Source organism: Miniopterus natalensis, chromosome 7, assembly GCF_054644295.1.
Source record: "Miniopterus natalensis isolate mMinNat1 chromosome 7, mMinNat1.hap1, whole genome shotgun sequence".
Taxonomy (NCBI): domain Eukaryota; kingdom Metazoa; phylum Chordata; class Mammalia; order Chiroptera; family Miniopteridae; genus Miniopterus; species Miniopterus natalensis.
The window spans coordinates 39,240,119-39,266,473 of record NC_142087.1 but is presented as its reverse complement, the minus strand read 5'-3'; the positions used below and the strand labels follow the sequence as shown (position 1 = coordinate 39,266,473).

The 26,355-nt window shown below is 38.4% G+C and overlaps 1 protein-coding gene across 1 annotated transcript in view; it reads right to left on the bottom strand.

Annotated features, from left to right (window-relative positions):
• Window positions 1–5,314: 5,314 nt before the first annotated feature.
• The window catches only part of L3MBTL4 (L3MBTL histone methyl-lysine binding protein 4), a 153,677-nt gene continuing 132,636 nt past the window's right edge, over window positions 5,315–26,355 (bottom strand). Inside the window, exons 14-15 of the mRNA XM_087818958.1 lie at window positions 17,157–17,330; window positions 5,315–5,409 (exon numbers count right to left, since the gene is read on the bottom strand). Coding sequence (XP_087675084.1) covers window positions 5,319–5,409; window positions 17,157–17,330 — 265 coding nt within the window. The 3' untranslated portion in view covers window positions 5,315–5,318. The remainder of the gene's footprint in view (window positions 5,410–17,156; window positions 17,331–26,355) is intronic.

Below are 26,355 nucleotides of genomic sequence, written 5' to 3'. Positions count from 1 at the left end.
GGGGATGTAAAGTACAGCATAGGGAATATAGTCAAAAATATTGTAATAAGTATGTATGGTGTCAGATGGGTACTTGAAATATTGGGGGAACACTTTGTAAAGTATATGATTGTCTAGCTGCTATGCTGCACATCTGAAACTAATACAAAATAATACTGAATGTAAATTGTAATTGAAAAATAAAATTTAAAAAGGAAGAAAAATATAGAATATAGTAAAGAAGATAAATGAACAAGAAAAAGCCTACTATATTTGTAGATGGAGTCTCAAAACAGGAGAAAGGAGAGAGCAGAGCATAGGCAATAGTTGAAGAGTTAATGGTCAAGAAAATTTCAAAGTAAAGAACAACATATACACAAGGACTTGAGAGGCGCTATGAGTCCCCAAAAGACCAAAAGAGAGACGTGCATTAGGCACTTCATAATAAACTGCTAAAATTAAAGACAACAGTAAAATCTTATAAGAAGCCAGAGAAAATAAGATATATTCCAAGACACAGTTCCTTCAAAGGAGACAAAATAAAGGTACATCTGACCTCTTGAGGGAAACCATGTGGATCAGAAAACAATGAGAAGTCATCCTTAAAGCCTGCAACAAAATTAACTGCCAATCCAGAGTTCCATAACCATCAAAAATATTTTTCAAAAGTTAAGGCAAAAGAATGACATTTCTGGACAAAGAAAAACTTTAAAAAAACATAGAAGACGCTCTAAAAGAAATATAAAACGGAGTTTTTCAGATAGAGAAAAAACAAACCTGTACAGTGATGTATTTTATACTAGCTATAATGTCTACTAAAAGAATATTTAAAATGCATAACCAACAAGATAATATAGGAAAGATAGTATAATAAAATAAGTTCTTGGTTAATAAAAATAAACCAAGAAATAAAAGCAAATACAAAACTGTTGAGAAAAACAGAAAACAATTATTAAAATGATATCTATAACCCCAACTTAACAAAAATAGCATTGCACAGAAATGTATTAAATATTCAAATGAAAAGACTACTATCATCAGAGTGTATATAAAAGTTAGTATCATATGCCATTAAAACAAACACACTGAAATATAAGGACAGTGATGATCAGCTTGATTTATGAGGAACAACTGGGGAAAGGAATGCTTTTTAAATAAATGATGTTGGATCAACTGAATAGTCATATAAAAGTGAATCTTGACCCCTATGTTTTTTACCATGTATAAAAATAATGTCCTGGTGCACTCTGAATCTAAATGTGGAAAAAAACCCCACAATAAAGACTCTAGGATAAAAAACAACAGAGTATCTTCATGAACATGCAATAGGCAAACTTTTTAAAATAGGACACTAAAAGTGCTAACCAAAATATAAATGATTGATGAAATATATTAAAATTTTGGATTTTTATTCATCACAAGGCACTATCAAGAGAGTGATAAAGAAAATCACAAACTGGAGAAGGCCTGCAATACATCTACCCAAGAATGGACTCACTCACAGATATCAATGAGAAAAAGGTAGCCTAAAAGACAAACGGTAAAGGTGCTTCATAAAAGAGGATATTCACATAGCAATAGCATGAAAGTGTGATCTACCTCATTAGGCTGAGGGAAATGCAAAACTAAAGGCATAAATAAATATTACTGTAAATCCAAAAGAATGGCAAAAATAAAGAGGCTGACAAAAACTAACTGCTGGCAAGGATATAGAGTACCTGCAATTTCCAAACCATGCTGGGACAAATGTACTGTTACAGCCACTTTGTAAAAATATTTTACACCAGATCCTGAAGTTGAACTTACACAAATCTACTTAGACAGAAATCCCACTCTTAGGCATATCCCCTACAGAAATGTATACACATACCCACCAGGTCACATATGGAATGTTCCCAGTGCCACATTACAATGGATAAATAAACTGTGATATCATCATAAAAGTCAATGATATGCAATAGCAAGAATAAGCAAACCATTATTGGGATGGATCTTACAGACATACTGTTAGCAAAAGTAGCCAGACACAAAAGGGTACATACATACTGTGTGGTTTCACTTACAAAATGTTCAGAACAAGGACCACGTAACTGATGGTGACAGAAGCCAGAATGATTATCCTGGCGCGGGGTGGAAATTGCATAGCGTGAGGTGGGATTCCAGTCGGTTTCTATTTCATGACCCCAGCGCTGCTTAAATGAGTATGATCTGTTGTGTACTTGGCTATAATTTTCACTTAAAAGAAAAGAAAATAATCTAGCAGTGTACATGCACTGACTTAGAAAGGTAACCATGATATACTATATCAGCAAGTGAAAAAATAAAGTGAGTTCTAATCATCAAACGTAATATGATTCTATATTGGTAGAAAAAACAAAAAGGTGAATTATTATATCCAAAATAAATCTATAAATCATTTATTAACAATGTTTATCTCGTTTATCTCTTGCATATTTTGCTTCATAAAATTTTGGGATTTTTAAGGAAGTGCACATTAGTTAAGCATTTGAGTCCAAAAATAACCAATAGTAATAAAGAAATAGTTTTCTAGTTAAACACTCCACACTTTCAAAGTGTTCCCTGGTGTGGCGCAATGTGGTAGCCCTGAGAGCATCATTGTCTGTGGTACCGAGTAGCTGAGTCTTCCCTGCTCTGCTTCCAGAGTTCTCTCAGGGGGCAGAAGGGCAGCTCACTTAGGTGAACAGGTCCTTCATACTTACTGTAAATGCACTTTCATTAGCCTCACTCAACTAATGTTCAAAGGAAAGTGTGTGCTGGTCCCTGTGGAACACTCATTAATCAAAGGTAAAAACCTGAAAGGCCACGGCACGGATGCCCAACTCAGTCCCAGAGAAGGGACGTATGGTACCTCCAAACAGGTCAACTACACGTTCATGCATTATTTGCTTAACAAAAGGAACAAAGGATAATCACCACTTGCCATGTCTTAGGTGTGACACTTAATAAGCTTGCTTGCAAACCTTTAGAAAGAAAAACTGCAACTTCTGCCAATTTCACTACTAACCAGCCTTCTGGATAATCAGGTTTTTCTCAACCAACTTATATTACTATAAATTAATCAAAACTTTCTTTCATCCAATTTTACTTTTACTCACTGTTATGGGGGGAAATGTTGAATCTCTACAAAGCATACTTTAAAAATACTTAAAAAGAATGGGTAGCCTTTAAAAGACTTATTATATTTGAATAAAATTAGTCAATAAAGATGTTTCCAAGTCAAAATCAAAACTATACCTAAGATACGAAAAACACAAGCTACCTGTGTTTGTGTATACATGTATACACAATCTCTAAAAGTCAAAGGTATACTCTTTTCTCTCATGGGAAAAATGGAGAACAAATTTAGCCCATTTTCCTTTAAAAAAATACTCCTAATGAATGAAAAAAGTGTTTATACAAATCTATGACCATATCAAAAAACAAACACACACAAAAAACAAAGGTCAGGATTTAAAAATTATGCTCAGATTTATAGACTTACAAAAAATAAAAGGAAAATATTAAATAATCATTTAATATCACAACAGTAACATATTCCTGTTATTTTGTTTCATGCAGGTGAGAACCAGAGAAAATGAGCTTAGTTATAATAATGAATATGAGGAAGAACCAGTTTGGGTGACAAAAGGCTAGAGTAGAAAGCAGATGCTAAATGAATCCAGTGAATTTTCATGGATTAGAACAGCTCCCAGAATGTATTTTTTCAACAAGAGAGGTTGGGGGCCCCAGCAGCCAGCTGTGTCCTCTGCATCAGGCAGGTGCTTCCCCACCCCCCTCATGCCATTACTGCCCCGTATCTGTGAACACAGACCTTCATTGTGAGGAAATAGAAATGTTTAAATTAAAGAGCACAGTGTATACATGAATAAATAAATGCATATGGTTATAACCTTCGATGCAGAATGATGCAGAAAAGAGCAAGTACATACTAAACATCTTTCCCATTATGCAAATACATTCTACTATTGATATTTTCTATTTTTGCAAGGATGATCCTCATTACTACTTTTACTGTGTGAACTACGAAACTGTATTATCTGTTTTAACAGGAACATATACATAATCACTCTGTGGAGATATTTTCAAAAGTGCCAAAATATGAATTAACACACTGACACTTTTTTAGGGCTCCATGTACCATTCCAAAACATGTTGTTTATAGAGTGGAGTAAAACATTTGTATGAGGCAGTTTCGGAAGTATCAGTTATTTATTTTATTTCCTATAGAACCAGGTACATCACACAGAAATTCCCCTGGTTCGGGAGAAATGTGCAGATGCACAAGGAAACCAGGTTAACTGAACTGCTCCCCATTTTCTAAGGAAAAGATTCCTCCTTCCATTGTGGCTGACTTCTTCCAACCTCAAGCTGAGCTTGGGTCCTCCCAGAAATGAGCAGGTTAGCTTTGCTCATAGAAGTCGCATCCCTTTTGTTCAACGCCTGCCAAACACATTCTTTTTCTCTTAAGAAAAGTAGAACAGATACTTGCATTGGAGATGAAGTACAGTGCTATCAAACTCATCTAATTTGTTGCACTTTTGGCCAAGTCAGCAGAAAACTCACTAATTATCTTTTTCTCTACAAGATAAACTGATCTCCTACCACATTTTGGGAGATACAAACCTAAGGAACTGCTATGGCTAACGACATAATGATAGTAATCATTACCTATGCTTCTATCTGACCAAATAATAATCGTTGCACTAAATTAGCACAACCAAGGGAAAATTTATTCCTTAGTTTGCTACAATATAACCTCAAAATTATAGATGAGATTTTGTCTATATTAAGCCTTAATTGGAAAAAAACATAATTAAATGAAAACACGTAGTTCTTTTTCCTATACTCAGCTTTTAACAATTAAACTTTTTTTTCCAATAACCTTTTTGCCTGTCTTACTAATGAGGTACATTTCCCGGTCCCCCAACTTATAAAAGTGTAATGAGATACTTCTGGTTTCCCTCCATGCCCTCTGCAGATGGCGGAAAAAGATTCTACCACTGAGACTTTTACTTCCATAGGCTTAGATTTGTCCTATCATGAGTGAGTGCCATAGAAAACACACAGTCTGGTCCTTTAACTTTAAGACTGAGAAAATGAAGGTTCAGAGCAGTGAAGTGACAGGAATTATTACTGGTACGGTTGGGACTAGACCACAAGTCTCTTGACTTCTAGGCAGGTTCTGCCCACCACTCCCTACTGGAATGTTAAAACCAACCGACCGACCGACCGACCGACCAACCAACCAACCAACCAACCAACCAACCAACCAACCGAACAAGACATCTTCACAACAAAAAGCATAGTCTGTGTTTTTGCTAGTGTTTTTGTTTTTTACCTCTGAAGAGATTATCCAAGTCATTATCTTCTTTTTCTTTGATTTTCAAACACTTTGCCTGCTGTACAAGTCTGGACAAAGAACAGAAATAAAACCTAGATTCATTATCCTGTGAGGCAGGAATAAACCACGACAGCAGCACACATCTCATAGGAACCACACGGTCAACGACAGAGAATCGGCAGGCATTTTGCTCCACAGAAACTTTGTCAGAATTTTTCTTCAGCTTAATATTTAAAAAATACATTTTTGTTCAGAAATTCTTAACTTTGAAATCAAAACGTAAAAGCCCCTCCTCCTTCTATTATTGCCCAATGTTTTAAACTCTCTGGAGAATAAGCTCTTCAGAGTCTGAGGAGGAGCTGTCAGGGACAGGAGGTGGCCAAATAATAATCGCTACTGATGATCTTAGCTCCCAGCTTCTTTAAATTGGAAGATTACATACATTGTGCACAAACAACTATATAAAGTAATTTGGTTATACTGTTGAATTAATTAACTTTTAAATGTTGCAACAGACAGTAAGGACTAATTTTATAACTCGCATGGAACATTATAAAAATTTGAGGCTCATAGTTTGTAATGAATGTGGTAGTTTCTAAAATGAAACTTTTCATTATCTAAAAATTGCTAATTACCTAATAGTTAATTTTAGGTAGGCAGAACTTGAGATAGTTGGTTAATTTATCTGTGATATTTATGATTTTAATGAAAATTATAATAGCATGCTTTGCAAATATATTTTGTGACTGCACCTGAACAACATCTCTCTCACTTTATCCTCATGGACAAGCCTCTGGGTTAGGCATGAAGCACTGTTTCATTTCTGATTTAAATGAGGAACCTGACTCAGTTACTAAGACCTTACATAGAAAGATAAGTAACTTGTACAATATTTGAGGTAATTTTATCTCTATGTTCCATAAACATGTATGTTTTGGTAGAAACGTTCAATTTATCAGTTAGGCTTTTTTCATAACTAAGACTGCTTATTCATAAGAATCCCAAGAAATGGAGAAAAAAATCCTATTGAAATCCCATTTTTGGACCTTAAAAAGAGGCCCTACATAGCTTCTGTGGAGCACACTAACTCCAGGTAGTTAACCACCAGTGGTGCAATGCAGAGACTAGTCAGCTTCGTGCAGGAAAACCTGGTTCCATGGTTTAGCACCTGCGTCTTAAGTTTGTGACCCAAGGTGCATATTTAAACTCTAGAGGATTCAGCATCCCAATCTGCAAAATAGAGATAGTACCTGCCTTACAGGGTTTATGCTGAACAATTAGTGAAACAATATATTATAAAATAGTCTACAAACTTTTATGCATCATGGACATGCAGAAAAATATGTGGAATATTTTCATTAATTCAATGTGTATAATTTTCATTATATTCTCTTTATATCACCAGAATTTATTGACATTCTGATAGGAAAGAATATAAATGGTAGAAAGAGGGCTTACACTTAAGCAGTGAGCATCTGGTAGAGAGCTAGTCGACATGGAATGCTGGAGGCACAACATGTGCACAGAGTAATAATTTTGCCAAAAAAAATTAAGGTGGAAAAATATTTTAGCTCTGTATACACGTTTTTGGAAAACCTTGGGACTTTTCCTCCAACCTCTATAAATTTTATAAAACTGAATTGATTTTTAAACCATCTTAAAGCATCCCTCTGCAATTTAGGCTGACGAAGATCTTGGTTCTAGCTTACAAAATTAAAGACTAGAAGCTAGTATGCCTTACATAATTTTGATGGGGATCTAAAAAAGCAATGTAAAAATAAATCTACTAAATTTATTGAGTGGCTTTTTATTAATATGCAAGGTACTGCAATTAATCACAAATATGTTTGGGTAGAGTTCTTGCTTTCAAGATTATTACATCACTAGGGAGACACACCAAGACAAACCCTGTGAACAGTTTAGATTCGGTTACATTTCCTGAGTGAGGTAGGGATTTTCCAAGGACTCCCAGGATTCTAGATTTCATTAACCTCATTTCATTCTCACAAAAACTCTATAAGGTAGGTATAGGGCCTTTGTTATTAATAAAGAGATTGAGGCTCAGAGATATTAAACCACTTGCCCATCTCGGACACAGTGAGATGATGGTAGAGCCTGGACATAAACACAAGTCTTAAAGCTCCATATCCAGGTTTCCTTCTAGTGTATACTTCATCTTCTGTTAACGCAGGGTTACTGAGCATTTGCAGAAGGGTCTGAGATGTCACAAGCAGAGCAAAAGAAAAGGAGAGGGAACAGTAACAACACCCCAGCAGGTGGAGGGAGGATACTGCTTGGCACTGGCTAGTCGGGTTGCTCTGCAGAGGCCTCCGCCGTGTCTGGCCCTGAAACGGTGGGGATGCAGATGACTGAAGGGTTTGTGAAGGTTAGGGAATTAGACTGGGATGGGACTGGCATAGCAAAGTGGGAGGGAGAAGTGTTCTGGGGACGGGAATGAGCTAATCAGCTTACTTGGACGAAGCATCTGTGCTGTGCAGGGAAAGACCAAAAGTGAGGCCGAAAGAATAAGTGAGAGCCAAGCTGTGGAGAGCCCCGCATGCTGTTCTCACGTGCCTGGGCTTTTTCTTGATGGCAGAGGAAAAAGGCACGGAAGTGGTGCATCACAGAAGAGCCCATTGCACACAGCCACTTGAAATGTTTGGAGATGATTGGGCTAGGAAGGTGCCAAAGATCCATATTTGTTTGTATTTTAGCTAAAAAGGTAATACCATTGAAATCTGCAGGTATCACTATTTCACCAATAATTCTTGAATGGCTCATACATTTTATATAGTTATCAGGGTTCCAGGCACTCTAAACAATCTTCAAAATCTTCTATTAATAGTACTGCTGTTGCCGCAGCAAGTATCAAGCTAGGTGTCTGTCTGTCCTGACTCACTCTATAGAGGAGCATGCTGTGTGTGACGTCGAGGATTACTGCTTCTGTTGGCCAGACCTGCACTGTCACCCGATAATCTCTGCTACCCATTGTTTCTCCTCTTGCCTTTTCCTTAGGATTTTGCTACTTTCAGTTGAAAAAAGGGGACTGCATGTTCTCTGACCCTCTTTCTATGCTTCCACTACTTTTAATATGGCAAATCAGTGGCTACCATTTCTGTGTTCAGCAAATGTTAGGCCCTGAACTAGACACCTAACATGCAGGAGGTATAATGAATCATGTTTACGTGTTGAAAATGACAGTAAATAGCTTGCCTGAAGTCACACAGTAAGCACAAAAGTCAGAGTAGAAGAGCCAGAATTTGAATTTAACTCAGTCTAAATGCAGCCAGGCACCTTCTAGAGCAGGAGCTGGCAAACTCTAGCCACAGGTCATATCTTGTCCACTGCCTGTTTTGGTAAATGGAGTTTGACTGGAGCACAGCCATGTTCACTCCTTTACTCACTGTCCACGGCGGCTTCAACTACAGTCAAGCTGAGTAATTGTAGCAGAGGTCTTGCTGGCAGAGTCTAACATACTTATTATTCGGCCCTTTACAGGAAAGGTTTGCTGACCCCTGTTGTAGAAGTGAAGGAAAGGGTTCCCAGGGCCAGAATATACATATCACATATGACTGTCGCACACTGCTCTCTTTTCCCAAAACTGCCTTTAATAACTGTATTTAGTTACAATAGGGCTTGAAAGGCAACTACTGGGCTCTGACCGCCTTTTAGTTTTAGACAGATTGTCTGATCAGCGTTTCTTTGAGCTTCTCCTGCACGCAGGCCTTGCATTCAGCCAACTGCATGGTGCCTGCTCCCCGGAGACTGAAAACCTAGCAGAGGCCGCGGCGTGGGCACCGCCGGCTCTCGCCCGGAGCAGGAAGCAGACTAGGCGAGGGCCGCAGGCAGAAAGGAAGGCATCGCTAGGGGATCGCATCGCAGGAGAGGGCTTTCTGCTTAGAGGTCGGAGAGACGAGAAAAACCTTTCTGAAGGTGAGTTTGAACTAAACCTTGAGACAAATTTTAGTAAGGGAAGTATTGGGAGGGACAAGGCAAAGGCATAGCCGTGTGGAGGGTAGGGGGTGAGAAGAATCAGTAACGGGGTGCGGTGTGTGATGAGGCGATGCGCAGGCCGGGGGTAAATTATGACGACTGCAAAAGCTTCTTACGGACATGCATACTGTACATATGCTTGTGTGTATGTATATTTATGTACGTGGATTTATTTATAGTAAAGCAAAGTGGATTAAAGACCTGTCAGACTATCAATCCAAAGAAGGATTCATTTAATATGTTTAGTTTGTAAATAAAGAGTAAACTTTTAAAAGTACTGCATTATAAATATCAATAAATAACACACATATGAAAATGTTTACTGCAGCATTGTTTTTAAGAGGAAAAAGATTGGAAACAGCCTGAGTACCTGTCAGTGGGGAAATTAGTCAAGTAAGTTAAGGTATGTCCACACTGTGGAATATGGTACAGTCATTAAAACTAATGCACTGAACCCACTGGTGTTGATATGGCAAATTATCTATGACATACTGTTAAATAAATAAAACATACTTTTTTAGCTGATGTCTTTTATAGTCAGACTTTCTTTGAGCCAGCAAACAACAATTTTGCACAGCAACTTTCTTTTTTCTCTGTGGGTACTTAGTTGTATCTTTATAACATTTCCATATAAAAATAAAAGTCCAAGACCAGATTATTTTTCTTCTGGTCATAAATGTTGATTTATTTACAAGTGCTTTATTCAATTCTATATTATATTTATTATATTATATTATGGATAAAATATGCATGTATTTTATTAAAGCCTCAGAATTTAGTGTCAGGGTCCTTTAAAGATTTGCTCCCGTGTTAACCTTTCAGGAATGCAGCATCTTTCCCAATATTTATCATAGTTATATCGTAATCTGCCCAGAGCGATACAAGCTAACCTTCAAAGAAGCATTAACAAAAAATTAATGTAATTTTTTAAAAAAAGAGTGAATGTATATCTGCATACCTGTATCTACACATAAATACAGAAAAAGTGTAGAAGACAACATGGCAATCTATTCACACATACAACCTCAGGACGCAGCTTCAGAATTGAGGAGTGGGGAGTGAGAATTTATTATTTTTTTAAACTTTATATTGCCTAAATCATTGCTAGAAATTTTGTTATATTCTTATAAGCCTTTAACTTGCACTGTTTGATAGGAAAAGGTCTGGGTATTATTAATGTTTTTAATTTTTAATTTTTAATATTTCTACTTATATTAATCTATATTTTCTCATTTTCCTATAATACACAAGCATTGCTTTACTTATGGGAAAAAAAGTGTTAAATGCACTAACTTTACTATTTACATGAACGAGAAATTATTATTTTAAAGCTGTATTAAATATGTAGATGAGAGAAAAATACCCACTGGTGCTTGGGCAACACATTTTTGTTTATCTTGGGTGCAAGAACACCAATATTTCCTTTATGCAAAGAGCCATGAACATTTTAGCACACACTGTTCTGCAGCAGTAGATGGGATTTAATTACTAAGAGCCTGGGCCAAGGCAGGATTCCAGAAATCCAGAGATTCACAATAAATTGTAAAATGCCTTAAGAAAATCAGTTCAGAAAAGTATTTGTAAAGGTCTTTTTAAGGCATGCATTGGTTATTTTATAACATTACAGCAAAATGCTACCTTTGTTTAGGAAACACAAGACTATAATGGAAGTGCCATAGGAACCAGGGCAAGTAAGGGCTGAGTCCCCTCATCTCATTACAGTTTCTGTCTACACTCCTGAGCTGATCTTGACACACTTCATTCCATGCTCAATTTGCAAACAATTCAACAGAATCCTGCCCCCTTTCCCCCTCATGACTTGGATTTGCTTATGTCCCTAGGACTTTAAGATAGGTAATGGCTGAAAGCATTTTGAGTGTTACCCTTTTACTCTTTTGTGGCACCCATCACCATCTGTGATTTTCTCTTCATTTATGGTTTACCTTTTTTGACTCCTGCACCTCTTCTACCTGAAAATATACCCCCTGCAGAGATAGGACTGTTTTGTTCCCCTCCATATCCCCAGCCCCTAACACACCACTTGGCAACAGGAGAAGCTCCATACATATTTGATGAATGAACGAATGCTGATGCAATGAGTGAATCAATGTGCCCGCTGCCAAGTCTGCAGGGCCTAAAGTCATCTTGCTTGAGTACAAATCCTCACTCTGCCACTTCCTAGCTTGGGGTGATTTTCTTTATCACTAAGTGAAAGTTGAAAAGGGCCAAGGATTTTAGTCTCTTTTGTTTACTGCTGTATCACTAGGGCTCGGAGTAGTACTTTTCTAAATATTTGTTCAGTGGACAAATGTTGAATGAATATGTCCAATTTTAGCACCTGGCTATGGCCAGGATCCTGAATTCAGTAAAGTAAGTGTCATTCGGGTATTCACATGCCATGAACCAATCTATTCTGCTGCATCTTAATTCTGGGGTAGGGGTAGGTATGAAGTAGTGAGCAGAGCAACGACCTGCAAGTCAGAGGGATTGACACATTGCAATTAATGGCAGTGTCAACAAGGAAATAAATTCCTTGGCTTTGATATCCTTATTTCTATGCTGAGAAAGTTGGATTAGATCATCCTTCCTCATTGTTAAGCTCCAGGATTGTCATACCTGAAAGTGTGGCCTGGGAGGGAGCTTGTCTGGGTGGCCTATGTGTTTCCTGTCCAGCCACAATCCTCTACAGGCCCAGAAGGGGTCTGGGGGTCTTGGTGCTTTGATCACTGCTCAGCTGATTAAGGGTCTAACACAGTTCCAGATGCCAAGTAATATTTCAGATAAATAAAGGTCTAAATTTCTATGTTTGGTGCAAGGATGTGTGGTATAAACACACAACCGGGACTGGTCCAACTGCAAGACTTTAAAATCAACAACTTTTATAAAAATGAAAAATAGATATGGAACTCCTATTTAAATAGTTTCTACTATGTGCCAGGCCCAGTTATATAGCTATAACTATATCTACCTTATATCTATATCTATATATCTATAGTCAAAATCTAAGCCTCATATTTTACCTTCATTTTACAGATGAAGAAATTGAGATTCTAAGAGGAAAACTAACGTATATATCTGAATCAGTTGACTTAGTTTACTGAGATCTATAACGGAAAAATTAATGAAGAGAAAAAAAGCATAATGGAAACTGGTTCTTACCCTTTAGCTCCTCCAATCTTTTTGAGAAAATAAGGCACTCACAAAACAAGTGTTAAAAAGGCACATTACACACACACACACACGAAGAACAAGGAACGGGAGGCTCTCTAATCTGATCCATATCCCAGGCACAGGACAGTCCCTGGCAGAGTGGTTGCTCAAAACCTTCTTAATCTGCTGGGTGCCTACCAAGTGTCCGGCACTATACTAGGTGTTAGAAGCGCAGAGACCTGGAAAACCCAGTCTCTAACCTCTAGAAGCTCACGTGGGTTGGAGCTGCTACAGAAAACTTCACGCCCAGCTAAGCCTGGGAGAAGGGAGACGCTGCGGGCAGAATAAGGGAGGTGAGAAGGGGAACAGAAAGGGTGCTGGGGGCAGTGCCTGGGTGAGGGGACGCTGCGGAGACTATCCCCCAACGCGGAGAATTTGCGTGGGGAGGAGTGAGAGAAAAGGCTAATGTATTAAAGAAAATCTACTTAATAACCTGGAAAATTAATATGTGGAACAACCAAGTAACATTATCTTGATTCTGGGAGCGGACCTCAGAGAAGGCACTAAATTTGAGCGCAGCGACTGAGGACGCTCAGGAGCCGCCCGCTGCAGGCCATCCTCGGAGCTCGCCGTACCCCCAGCCGTCTCATCATGGTCAGGGCCTGAGGGGGGGCATCAAACGCACATCATGGCAGGCACCGGGGGAACAAAGGGAGCTTCATCAGGCATCTTCTCCAATTTTCTTAATAAGAATGACTGAATATGACAGGTATTTTGACTAATGATGGTTCTACCAATTGTGTGAATTAAAACATTAAACATTGCTTTGCAGAGGCAAAGGGAGTTACGAAAGAATACTTAGGTGTGTTGGAAATGACAAAAATATACTACTCTGCCTGGAGAAGCCAGGTAACAGAATATAGGGGAAGCGAGGGGACTTGCATTTCAGAGTAATTTTCTTTATGATAGAACTGCTTTATTAAGTATAACTTTATTCCCTTGTTGGAGATAAAAGCCTTTAGTATGTTAGAATGAAATGTGTTCAAGGTGGACGATTTTGTGCTATATATATAGTGTAAATAAGAATAAACAGTTTGAGGAAACCAGTTAAGATTCTTCCCCTTCAGTAGTTCTATTTTCACAACACAAGAAGTAAATGCATCACAAGATGAACCTGAGAATCCTAGACAACCACAGAAAGTAGTCTACATATAAGCCCAGCCAGGCAATTCCGAAGTCTTCAACTATCATGCTTTTGCTAGCCTAATGTAGTTGAAACATGTATAGGATTGGAGTCAAGTAGTGCTGGATTCTAAAGCCAACTTTTCTATTGATTATTTGTGTGATCTTGGACACTCTGCTCAACCTTTCTAATCTTAAGGTGTCTACATTATAAAATCAGAATTAGAACACTTAACCACACATAGGGTGGTCGTGAAGATGAAATAAAATTAACAGGATGATGTATATAAATTGTTTTGCGCAATATTTTGTAGCCCAAAGTAAGTGCATGATATTAATATTTTTGGTGTTACTATTATTAGTTTACTGAATTAGGGATACTCTGAATTTAATCAAAAGACCTCTGTTTGCACCCCAGATCAGCTACTAGTAAGGATCTTTACTCCCTCACCTATAAATGGCAACACCGTGATAACACTTTCCGCTTTGCCTAAATCACAAGATTATGGGAGCTCCAAAGGTAATGTATCTGCAAACTATAAACTGTTAAACTAATTAAAAGCTTTTTTCCCCCCCTTCTAGAGTACACACAGAAGTTACAGACACTCAAATATAAGGTCACGTGCCTCTATTTAATGCACCACAAATATACCACTAGGGAAAAGGAATATCTATAATACTTTTTCAGTAATGGTGACCTACTGTGAATCTGACTCTTTAAAGTTGCATTAATATGTAATACTACTGCTATGAAGGTTAGTTTTGTAAACATCTAGTAGGATAAATCTTTTCAAGTTTAAAACTTGGCCCTCCACTATGAAAATGTGAACATAGACTATTTCTACTACAAAATTATGAAGGCTAAATCTTTACTAATAACATTCTCTTCAAAGAACATGAGAACAAATGTAAAAATAAACACAAAACTGGGATGCAGTTGAGAAAAAGACAAAATTCCTTAAATTGTTCGACAGCATCTAATTGATTTTGGAAGAATGTCAAGAGTTAATTTTATATTTTGCACGTGAATTGCAAGAAGTCTGGAGGTGCTAAGGTGACAAGTGTTGCTTGTATGAGAAATTACAGAGGCCTGTCCAGAGCTCAGTGACAGATGGACGGATTGGAGGCCAGTGGAAATTATAACTCTAATTTACACTAATTTAGCCTTCATGTTTATGATTGGACATGAACCAAGTAAAAATGATTTCTTCATATCATGTAGAACAGATGGAATTGAAATATTCTCATCTACCTATATCTGATATCTTGTGATACTAAGAGTAAAGATTTGGGTTAGAGGAAAGGCAACCTCAGGGAATTACTACAAGGAAACTGGGAGGAGGGTTAACATACATTCCATCTACTCATAATTAGACTATATATTATTCCTTGGAGATATCCTTGTTGTCTTTTTACCTCCTGATGGAATTCCAGACCATGAATGGGGTGTCATGAGTCGGGGATAGGGTCAAAGTGGGCACGACTGCCAACAGTATTTATCTAAACACTGTTATAATGATTGGTTAAAAATAAAAGTGGGCAGAGACTGGAGTGCAACGATGGCTTTGGTCTTGAGATTTGAAAGCAAAAAAAGGTTTAAGAATTCAAGGTGTATGCCATGACTCCCCGCCTGTCCAGCCACTTGCACAGTTCTGTGCATACATGAAATAGGATTTCATAGAACAGAATTGTGTGTGACATTTTTGCTCAACTATCAACTAACCTCCTTTCCTTTTTTTTCTAGCTGTAGAAATTACACTTAACTGATATATTTTAGCACAAAGTCCCTTTAAAATGATAAAGCCTATAATAATATATTGAAAAGAGCAAATCCCTAAGAGGAGTGCAAGACAGGGGAATCCATGTATCTGTGCTGAAAATAAAGGGTAAGCTGACCTCTGAGAGAATACACCAGTGTAGTAATTTTTTAGAGCAGTTCAAAGATCTGCTTAGTCTCTACGACTTTTGACACTGAGGATAAACGCCTAAAATACTCACCAGAGACTGAGTTTTTACTGGGAAAAAAGATAACAGAATAGAATAGCAAGGATAAGAGCAAGTGGATAATGGAAATAAATAATGTTCCTTGGAAAACAGTTTTAAAAAAAGAAAAAATGCTCCCTGAACTAGGAAATGGAAAGGATGTTCAAGCTCTCAACTACTGAGAGTTGTAAACAGTGTGGGTGTGAAGCACAGTAAAGAACAACTAGACCCTGTGAAGTTTCACCAAGAGGAGTGGGTGTGTAACAAATAATAAAAATGCAAGATACAGCTACAGAAATAGAGGCAAGCATATCTATGGGACACAGATCATGAGACAGAGGGGGGCTAATCTGCACAGTTGTGTGCACAACGACCAAAATCAAAATAAGCTATTTGACAAAAGTGAAATGCCACCCAAATTCTGTATGACAACATTTGCATGAATAGAAGAACAAAATCCACAGTCCAGGATGTAAAGTCTATGTGAAAAGCGTGTCCTCCCAATGAACAGTCTCCCCTTGGAGAAAAGGAGCACCCTTGGGGTCGAAGGTGGAAATGGGCAGAAAGTTGTTCCAGTACAAACTGCTCCCGCAGAGGCATGCACGTCTTCCCTGCACGCCTGCCAAATGGAAAGAGCAAGCCCTGGAGGCGAGGAGGCGCGGCGGCCCGGCAGCAGCTGCGGCAGAGCTGGAGGGAGAGGGCCCGTGTGGCCCAGGGCGTGAGCACGAGCCGGCTGCCTGCGGACCAGTCTGCAAGCACCCACTGCTCGCTTCTCGCTTCTCCTTTCTTGGCTCCATCTCTACCTGGTCTCCAATTATTTACCTAGTGTTAGATTTTTCTGTGTTTATTTTTCAAGCACGGAGAATCAAGCTCCTTTATAGAGGATGTTATTTAAAATAACTACTCATTTAGGTTAAAAAATACCAAATAAGGTTGCGTTTGCAGCTCGTTAGAAAATGATTATATGTAAATAAAAGTCAGAACCTGATACTTAAAATGTAATTTTACATTTCAGAAAAAAGGGTGATGTGTTATCAAAAAATCAAAAAGGAAACTATTCGGAGACAGGAGAAATGGTATCTGAAGTACACTTGGATTAAGATGACAGAGACAGGTTAACAAGGAGGAGAGGAAATCCTGATCTGACCAGCTAGACAGATACCTGGCCATGCGCCAAAAGAATCACCTCTACAAACTGATTCCAAAGAATAAAGAAGTTGTCAAAGTAAAAGGAAACCTTACAGAATTTTGTAAATGAGATATGCTTCCTATTGCTTACATATAATATATACGTTTACAAAGAGATCAATTCAAATTTTTGATGAATAAAAATATTTTTTAAATGAAGACCAAGGCTTAAATGAATTCTATGAGCCAGTGATTATACTAATTCCCAGAAATAGAGTTATTTCAAAGAAATATAACGAATTATTACTATTAACAAATTTGTTCCTTTACTGTTCCACATGGTTTACTTCCTGCTTTACATTTTCAAAAAGTCCCTTACCTGGGCTGACTCTTTGCCTTTTCGTGTTTTCCATTGAAGTTCAAACTGCAGAGATTTTTCCTTCTCAAATGTGAAGAGTGTGATTCCAAATTCGCTGGCAGTTGTTCTCTCAGAGGGTCATGGAGAGTGGTCTCCTTTTTCAAGTTCATGTCCGAATACGGGCAGCCAAAAGCACTGGTTGGTAATAAGATGAGAGCGCAGTCGTCAGTTTACAGTGATAAATCAGCGACCAGTGTCACTGGAACAGACCTACATCCAACGTTTAAAAACCGAGTCAACATTCTTCTTTCACTGAACACACTCTAGTAAGTTTCTTTTCATATTGTCCTTTGAGAAAACTTCCAAGTTCTAGACACTGGTCAGCAGAGTATTACAGGTAGAGTCATCAGGATATATGGCTTTTACAATTTTGGAAACTTAATCTAAGAATAATATAAAGATGTGCTTCCAATGGAGCAATGAAAATATTACATACACATGACTCAAAATTTCTTCCAATAGCTAAGCCTGATTTAAGTATTTATATCACAAAATATTACAGGTAACTATCTACCAGTATAAGAGAATATAATGTTTTTGTTTCTTAGCATTCACATATCCAGAAATACTGTATCTGGATTTGGCTTATGCCTCCTGAAACTTGCTAGGAAGTTTCGGGTTTGAATGAGAAAGAGGAGAGACTAGAGTCAAGGCTGAATCCTAAAGCCTGGATGTGGTTGGAGTCTAACAGTTGGTGTCGGCAGAAGGACTGGCCAGGACAAATTATCTGGTTTTTCCTACAGGCTGATTGGTTGTTCCTATTAGATTTCTGGGCGCACATCCCTGTCTCCAAAGAGGCCCCAAACCTCTGCTGCTGTTAGGAATGGGGCAGCTGCTGTCAGTGAAAGCACAGGTATGACAGGAGGTCACCTGTACACAACCCTGGGTAAAATATTCCCTGCAGGAGCTTCAGGCTTCAGTTTCTCTCCAGTGAAATGAAATTGAATCCAACTCATTATGGCTGGTTGTCATCATAAATCTCTCAATCTCAATGTCAATCTCTCTGTCTCTCTCTCTCCCCCCAACACATACATCCACACACACACCATTACATGGTAGCTGCTATCATTATCAAAGTGTTATCATCTACATCTATGGAAGCACGTAGTCAAATGTACTACTATTTAGGCAGTTGGTTCCTTTTTAGGAATTCATTTCCTATTTACTGTAAATTTGCTGATACACGGTGCATAATAAATTCTTTCTGAGTATGTGAAAGTTTTCTTTTGTTATTTTACGGTCATGATAAAAATCAGGAACAAATGCAGTTTTTCCTCTGTTTTAAAGTAGATTGAGGGACTGTAGTATCAACTTATGTCTGGAATTTGAGATGTAGTGGTTAGGATGGCACCAGCTGAGCCAACATGTCTGGGAAAATCTGCACTGACATCATAGTGGTCAGCAGCCTTTACTACAGACAGAAGTGCCCCTTTGCATGCATTTTTCTATAATTTTAATAATTGGTATTGGTTTATTCGTTTATTCATTTATTGATTCAAAAACCCATTAAATGAGCATCTGCTATAGGCTAGGCACTTTAGAGAATATAAATCTAGTAAAGTTAAGACATATATACCAATAAATACAACTTATAATAACAATAAAGCTACCCTTATTGAGCATATACTATAGGTCCATTACAATTCAAGGTGTTTTACATACATTATTTCTAAAATGTATTACTAAATACTCAAAGATGGTATTAATGCTATTTATTTTATAAGTGAAAAAACAGGCTCACAAAGGATAAGCAACTTTATCCTAAAGATGCCTGAAACTTTCTTGTAGAAAGAGAAGCCGAGGCAGGTATTTACAGGGAAAAGCAAGTACTCAGTTTGCCATGGTTCATGGCTAGGAGACATATGCCAGCGTAAGCTAGGCCTCTGTGAAGAGTGGAGATGTGATAAAGTACTATTTCCAGTAACAACAGAGCAGGGGGTTATCTGTTTAAGCTGCAGCATGCAAGACTTAAGGGGGATTTTAGAAAGAACTTTCTGCCGATAAAAGCTGAAATACTAACCTAAGGGAGACTGGGAAAGGGTCATTTCAAGCACAGCTGAGCTTTCATTGAGACAGTATTACTCAGCAGCTTTGCTGTCCATGTAACATATACTCTCAATCTGAGGTTTTTAAAATGATCATTACTGTGAAATCTCTTAACTTCATACCATCCCCTGCACCTGACTCGTGCTGCAGGACACTAACGCCATCTCTCTCTAAGGCTTATCCGTCCACACTGCAGACTGCCGCAGTAGTTGCTGAAGTTGAGAGAAATTTTGTTCCACTTCATCTTTATTCATAAATCAGTCCCTTTAGTCATTTAATCATTCACTATTTCCTAATCTCATTGTACCCCTCTTCGTCGCCTGGATACTAAGGCATGAAAACGAGGTGGAACTCCCCGAGCGTCGCTAGAATGAAATATTTCCTGACTCCGAGAGGCAAGGTGTGTGAGAACGTATCTCCAGATGATACGAATCAGAATAAAGCTTAAAGTTCAAAAGGATATACTAGGTGACAAAAAGGTACTTTTCAAAAGAAATGCTGGAGAAGAACTCAGAAGCTAATGATGGGAGACCAGAGAATGTAAAAAGAAGTGGGGATGAGGGGCCTTCGGATGTAACGGCCCAGCTCACCCCGGGCCCGCCGTGAACGAGCCTCTGCGCGGCGCTGCGCCCGCCGGCATGCTTTGCAGAGGGCGTGCAGGCGCTGGCCTGGCCGCGCCAGTGCAGACCCTTACCGTGGGTACGCTCATGTGCCCAGGCACGAAGGGCATGCAAGATTCTCCATAAGTCTATCCACAGAAAAAACCCCAAGAGCAATGATATTCCTAGATGTGGTAAGCCATTTAAAATTTACTTTTGATTTAGTCGAATACTGGGGGAAATGGTTCTGAAGGCATAGTCTCTTTAGAAAATAGTTGACATAAGCTGAAATTTCTATGACTTAAAGCTCTGTTGGTCAAGGTAAAATGTCAATTCCTGACTGAGCAGGAAATAGTATATTCAAATTTCACTCATTACAGATGGAGATATGCAAGTGTAAACACTTCAGGCTGAAGTCCTGAGCAGCAACGTCCTGCAGAGACATGGTTCCTTTGACTGAGCAGACCATTTCCCATCTCTCCTTAATTCAGTTTGCTGGTAGTTTTTAGGGAGAGAAGAGACAGCAGGAACTATTAAATTGACACATATGAAATTGCAGTTTTAAAAAGTCAGAGACAGTTAAATATTGGGAATTTCATATGGTTCAACTGACTAATTTATAAAAAAAAAAAATGCCAGCCCCAAGCTCATCAATAGCAAAGCAGAAGGTAAAATGCTCAATAAGCAAAAAATGGCCAGATAGTTGCGAACTTTTAAGAAAGATTTTTTTTGACAGATCTAAAACTGAGATCCTAGTGGTCCTCTTACTTCGTAAATAGAAGAAAACACAAAAATGACTGCAATTAAAAATATTATTTGTTCTCACTGCCATTTAAATTTATAAATATAACTCACCCTTTTCAGTCAATATGTTGGTAGCGTAAACTTACATAGTATAAGAATGTTAAGTAAACACCTTTTTTTCTTAGGAGATATTAATTTCTTGGCCAAACAGTACTAAATGGCATGAGAAATACTGAAATGCAGATTATTGCAATTATAGAATACCTATAATACTTTTCACATAAACTTTTAAAAGCTAGCATGTGACTTAAATTGTTGCTGATTTTACTTCTAAAAAGATTAAGAACAAGTACAAATGATACATGTTGGAATATAGACCACAACACAATTTTTGGATGTGTTGCAACACAATTTTTATTATATTGTTTTCAAACACAGAGATGGGCAAAACTCAATTGGTACATATGAGATTATAAGGTCTCAGGGTTAGGTTTCTTCAAATCCCTGTGGCTTTAAAATGAGATTACCCAAGATATGGGTAAATTTTCAGTCTACTGGGAACCAACATGGGGTAGGGTGGAGAGGTGCTGCTTCCCTTATGGGACAAGTATGACGTGGAAAACTGCCAACAGAATGGGACTCTTGTCGACATCAGGGCCCAAGGCCAAACTGCAAGGCAGGCAGCTTTTATCTTGTCCCCTCCCATTTTCTTGCTGAAGCCCATTCTCTGATGCGTGTCAGCACCCTCTTTTATGATCTTTCATTTTTTAAATCCTCACCAAGGATATGTTTATTGATTTGAGAGAGAGGAAGGGAGAGAGAAACACTGATCAGTTGCTTCCTGTATGCTCCCTGACCGCAAATTGAACCCGCAACCTAGGTATGTGTTCCTCACCAGGAATGGAACCCGCAGCCTTTTGGGGTGTGGGGTGAAACTCCAACCAAGTGAGCCCCCATCCAGGGCAGTCTTTAATTTATTTTGAGTTGATTTTTGTGTATGGTGTAAGATAAGAGTCCAGTTTCATTTTGCATATGGATATCTACTTTTCCCACCACCATTTATTGACCAGACTATCTTTTCTCCATTGTGTATTCTTGGCACCCTCATAAAAGATCAATTAACTGTATAAACAAGGATTCATTTTTGGAATTTATCCTGATCCATTGGTCTACCTGTCTGTTCTTATGCCAGTGGCATCTTGTTTTGATTACTATATCTCTGTAGTATAATTTGAAATCAGGAAGTGTGATGTCTCGGCTTTGTTGTTCTTGCTCAAGATAGTGTATCCATAACAAGTTATTGTAGCTATAGTAATTTTTAATTTTTTTCCCTTTATCTTTTTTCCTAAAATCACCGATACACCACCATTACAGTATTAGAATATTCTGAATTTGAATATACTTATATTAACCAGTGAATTTTATACTTTCATGTTTTCATGTTGTTAATGTCAACATCAGGATGACATCAGGTGCTAAAATTATCTCACAAGAATTGTAAAGCAGCCATAATAAAAATGCTTCAACAACAATTAATTACATACTTGAAACCAGCACCAGCCCAAGATCTACGAGGAGAAAGAAAACACAGGGAATGCACCACTGTGTTGTTACTCAGGCCATGAAGTCTCTAGTTGGTCTGCCTCCTCCTCTCCACCTTCCAGAGCCTTCCTATGTTTGTATAATGTCTAGGTATTAGTGTGATGGACAAAGGAAAACCAAACAAGCCCAGGTCAAAAAATAAAGCATCCTTCAGCTGCCTGAGCCAAGTAGTCCCAAACTTACAGTAGTCCTACTGTCCCTTCCTCCCCACCAAGTGATGTGCTAGGGAGTCTTCTGCACTACTACAAAAACATACATTTGGATAAGAGGTGGCCTTTTTTTATGTTAAAATTTGATTTATTTTACTGTTGAGCATATTACAGCTATCCCCCATTTACCCCCTCCTTTGCCCTCCTTCACCCATCTCCCACCCCACCGCAGGCCTTCATCTGTCTATTGTCTGTGTCCGTAGGCTGTGCATTTGTGCTTATAAATTCTTTGGTTAATCTCTTCCCGCCTTCCCTCTGAGATCTGTCAGTCTGTTTCATGCTTCCATGTCTGTGGTCCTATCTTGTTCATCAATTTATTTTGTTCCTTAGAATCCTTTTTTTTACAACCTGCAAATAAAAATTCACTTGCAGGCTCAAGTATGTATAGGCAGACTTCTTATTAAAGAAGCTGATTGCTAATACTCTTCCCTCTAAATTAGTTAACACACCAAAGGCTGTGCTCTGTAATTTAGTGTGTGTAAAGCAATATTGTCCTAATTAGAAATACAAACCAACAACAGGAATCCTTCATTATATCTTGAAGGGTGCTGTTTAAAAACATTTTTTTAAACAAACAACCCTGAGATATTAAAGACTGGGGGCATCAGGGTAATTGTGGATAAAAGTAAATGTCTCTTTCAAGAAAATATGATCAGAACTATTTTTCTTACCCTAAACTATTCTAAAATATTATTCAAGTCATTTGTTTTAACTAATTGTTGAGAATCAACATGTACAATATTTTGAAAAAGATGATCGGGCTATCTAAAATATACACATGAAAGTTTTTATTCTGCTAAATTTAGGCAGTAAAATTATTTTAGCTATTACAGAGAGATGCCATAAAAACACAATTTGATTAGTCTAATATTCATATTATCATCAATAGCAGATTATGCTTCTACAGTTTTTACTCGGTTATATACCCTGATTTAAGCTCTCTTTTTATGTTAAATCATTCAGCCCTCACAATATCCTTATGAAATAGGTATTATTATAATTTGCATTTTACAGCGGAAGAGACTGAGGCACAGAGAGGTTAAATAAGTCAATCAGGGCCACACAACTTCTCTACTAAGAAGTTGTAGAGATGGAACTAAAACCCAGGTAGCCTGATGTTGGGGTCTAGGTTTTTAAGTACTATGCCAAACTACCTCTGGGACTAGGTTTTTCTTTGACTACATTAGACAAAATAAAAACGATGAAACACCTATCATAATGCCTTGTACATACTAGGTGCTCTGCCAAATGGATACTGATGATATTGGAATATTTATATAACCTCTTTGGCATTGTTGACTACACAGAGAAAAGAAAAAGCACAGATATTAGAATACTTTGAAAGAGTTTAAGCTGTTTAATGTTTTTCAATTTCATTCGGAAATTTACTGAGTTGCTGCAAAAATAGAACACGTGGCAAAGAAGGAATTCTTCAGAAACAAAGTGCATCCTCTCGTACAATGAAATGTGATGTTAAGAACTGGCCATCTGGGTACTTTTTTTTATTGGGACAAGCTGTAATTTATAAAACCATGAGAAAGAACAAGAAAATAGAGGAGAGACAGTCTTGACCTCCTGCTAGAAAAAGATTTTAAAGGTCTATACTAGCACATTTTTAAATGAGAATTTAAATATCTCATACCCACATATACATACACTAAGGTGGCATCGACACGGCCAAAGGCACCATTTCACCTAACACAGCTACACGAGCATCCAAATAGTGTCCTGTCTTAGTGGAGGCCAGGAGCAGGAGGCAAAAGCTGCTGCTCTTAATTTCACCCACAGATATTTACAGAATGTGACTATGCACAGCTCTGTAGGCACTGTGGTAACCCAAAGTACAGCAAAAATCCCACCTCAGTGGTCCTTAACCTCAAAGGTCAAGAACCAAACAAATTAAAAATCTAAAAGGCAAAAGCAGTGAATGTTGTGGTTTATTGTTATTATGTATATAGTTAATAGTGATATAATCATTACAATTGGAATAGATACTTATTAAACATTTAATATGTAACCAGGCATTATAATAAATGCATATCATAGTATATGCATTATTTCATTAAATAAATAAAATCTGGGAAGGGAATGTTTTCAGAAAACTGCTTTTGCTGTTGCTGTTATTGTTTCTTAAATTAGGACCCAGGAGAGCATGGGGGCAGGTCCTTGAAATAGGACCAGCCTCAATCAGTCCCAGGGGCAGGGACAGAGACAAACCACCACCGGAAAAGAGCAATCCAGCTGGGAGCAAGACTGTGGGCAACATTTGCTCACGATTGGGGTAGGGTGTGGGAATCCAAATGTCTGGCTAAGAATTTCGACTAATCAGAGATGCAGTAGATAAAGGTCTGGAAGGTCACTGTAGCAGCTCTGGCCAAGAGGGTGGCCTGAGGGACGGCAGGGGCGGCATCTGGGCAGCAGCCATGAGGGTCTGGACAAAAGCAGCAGGGCCAGAGAAGTTCCTTCCTATGCTGTTGTAGAAAAGTAATCAGTGGCACGTGAAGATGTACTAAATTTGGGAATTGTTAAGGAAAACACTGCAATATAAATTTTTAAGTGTGGTGATGAAGCTGGGTAAGGTAGAATTGCTGATTTAAGGGGTAAGATAATGTAGTTTGTTGCTAACATTGTAAACCGTGGGCCTGACAGTACAATTCTGGACTCATTCTGCAGGTGAGCAGACAAACGCCACTCAGAGTGAGAAGCCACCAGCAGACCCGTGGCTGTCGCTGAGGATGGGCGCATTCTCCAAGTCTCAGCCTGCACACAGACTATGGTTGCTTACATTTTGTGCATCTAGTAACGTTCCCTGAAAATCTCAGCACTGCCTTGAAATCTCCAAAGGTTCTGCCTACACTGTCCACTTCACCTTGCTTACTTCGCCCGGTGACACATTCTGCGAGTCACTGGATTAACCACTGCGTCACTCAAATAATCTCATGACATGACAAAGGGAAGGACATGGTATGACACCCTCTACATCACTCATCTGACACTCATGGAGTTCTGGTGTGAGCAGGTAGACGCTCAGCCCTCCTGCACTGCCACTCGCTCTGCCAGGTACAACAGGAGTGCCCTGTGTGCGTGCCTCTGGCTCCAGGCGTAACAGGATGGGGTCATATTTCATGTAGGTTAAAATGGCACAAGGATGTGTGCCTTCATGATAAAGAGCACTCTTCAGACAAGAAAGTCGTCATTGGCATGGCAGGGGAGGCTCCAGGGAGGAGGTAGGACTTTGGGGTGGCACTGAGGGTAACTAATATCCAAAAAGGTAGAAAAAGTTTCTTTTGTCTTTAATTTTATCAATTACTATTTAAAAACAAACTTGCTTGTACAAAAATGGTTTCAACAGAAATGTTCCAGTTGTACATTTTTTGTTGGCAAATCTATCTAGATAAGATGGCATTTTAAGTTCCCTAGATGTGTTAGTTTTGCAATCTAAGAAAGCCTAAACTAGGTCTACTTTGCAAGAGCGTGGTTTATTCAGGTCCATAAATTGCTCTTGGTGTGATTTATAGAACTGGGTTTCACAGCTAGAGTCACTGATTGGGAGTCCATCCTTGAGAATTCACTGAAGCTCAGTCGGTTTCAGGGCAGATGGGCTTTCTAGAACGTGGGAGCTTGACAGTGCTGGCTGCTTCCCTTCCCTTCCTCTGAGCCTTCTGGGAAGCACATTCCCTCCTTATTTGTGGTATATTGAGGCTTTCAAGGGGCTGAGCATGTGCCCACGTGTATGTCTAGAGAGACTTGAAGAAGGAACTTAGTGCAGGTAAATCAGGATTTCTTTAGAGTCGACAATATGAAATCTTCTCTCTGATAAATAGTCAATTTCTTTTTAGACCAGTGATGGGCCAATTTTTAAAGTGACACTTGATATGAAATAGGAAATTAACCTATGACTCCACTCTGGAAGTGGCTGTTCTTTGAAACAGCTTCTTTGGGACTTCAAAATACTCTACC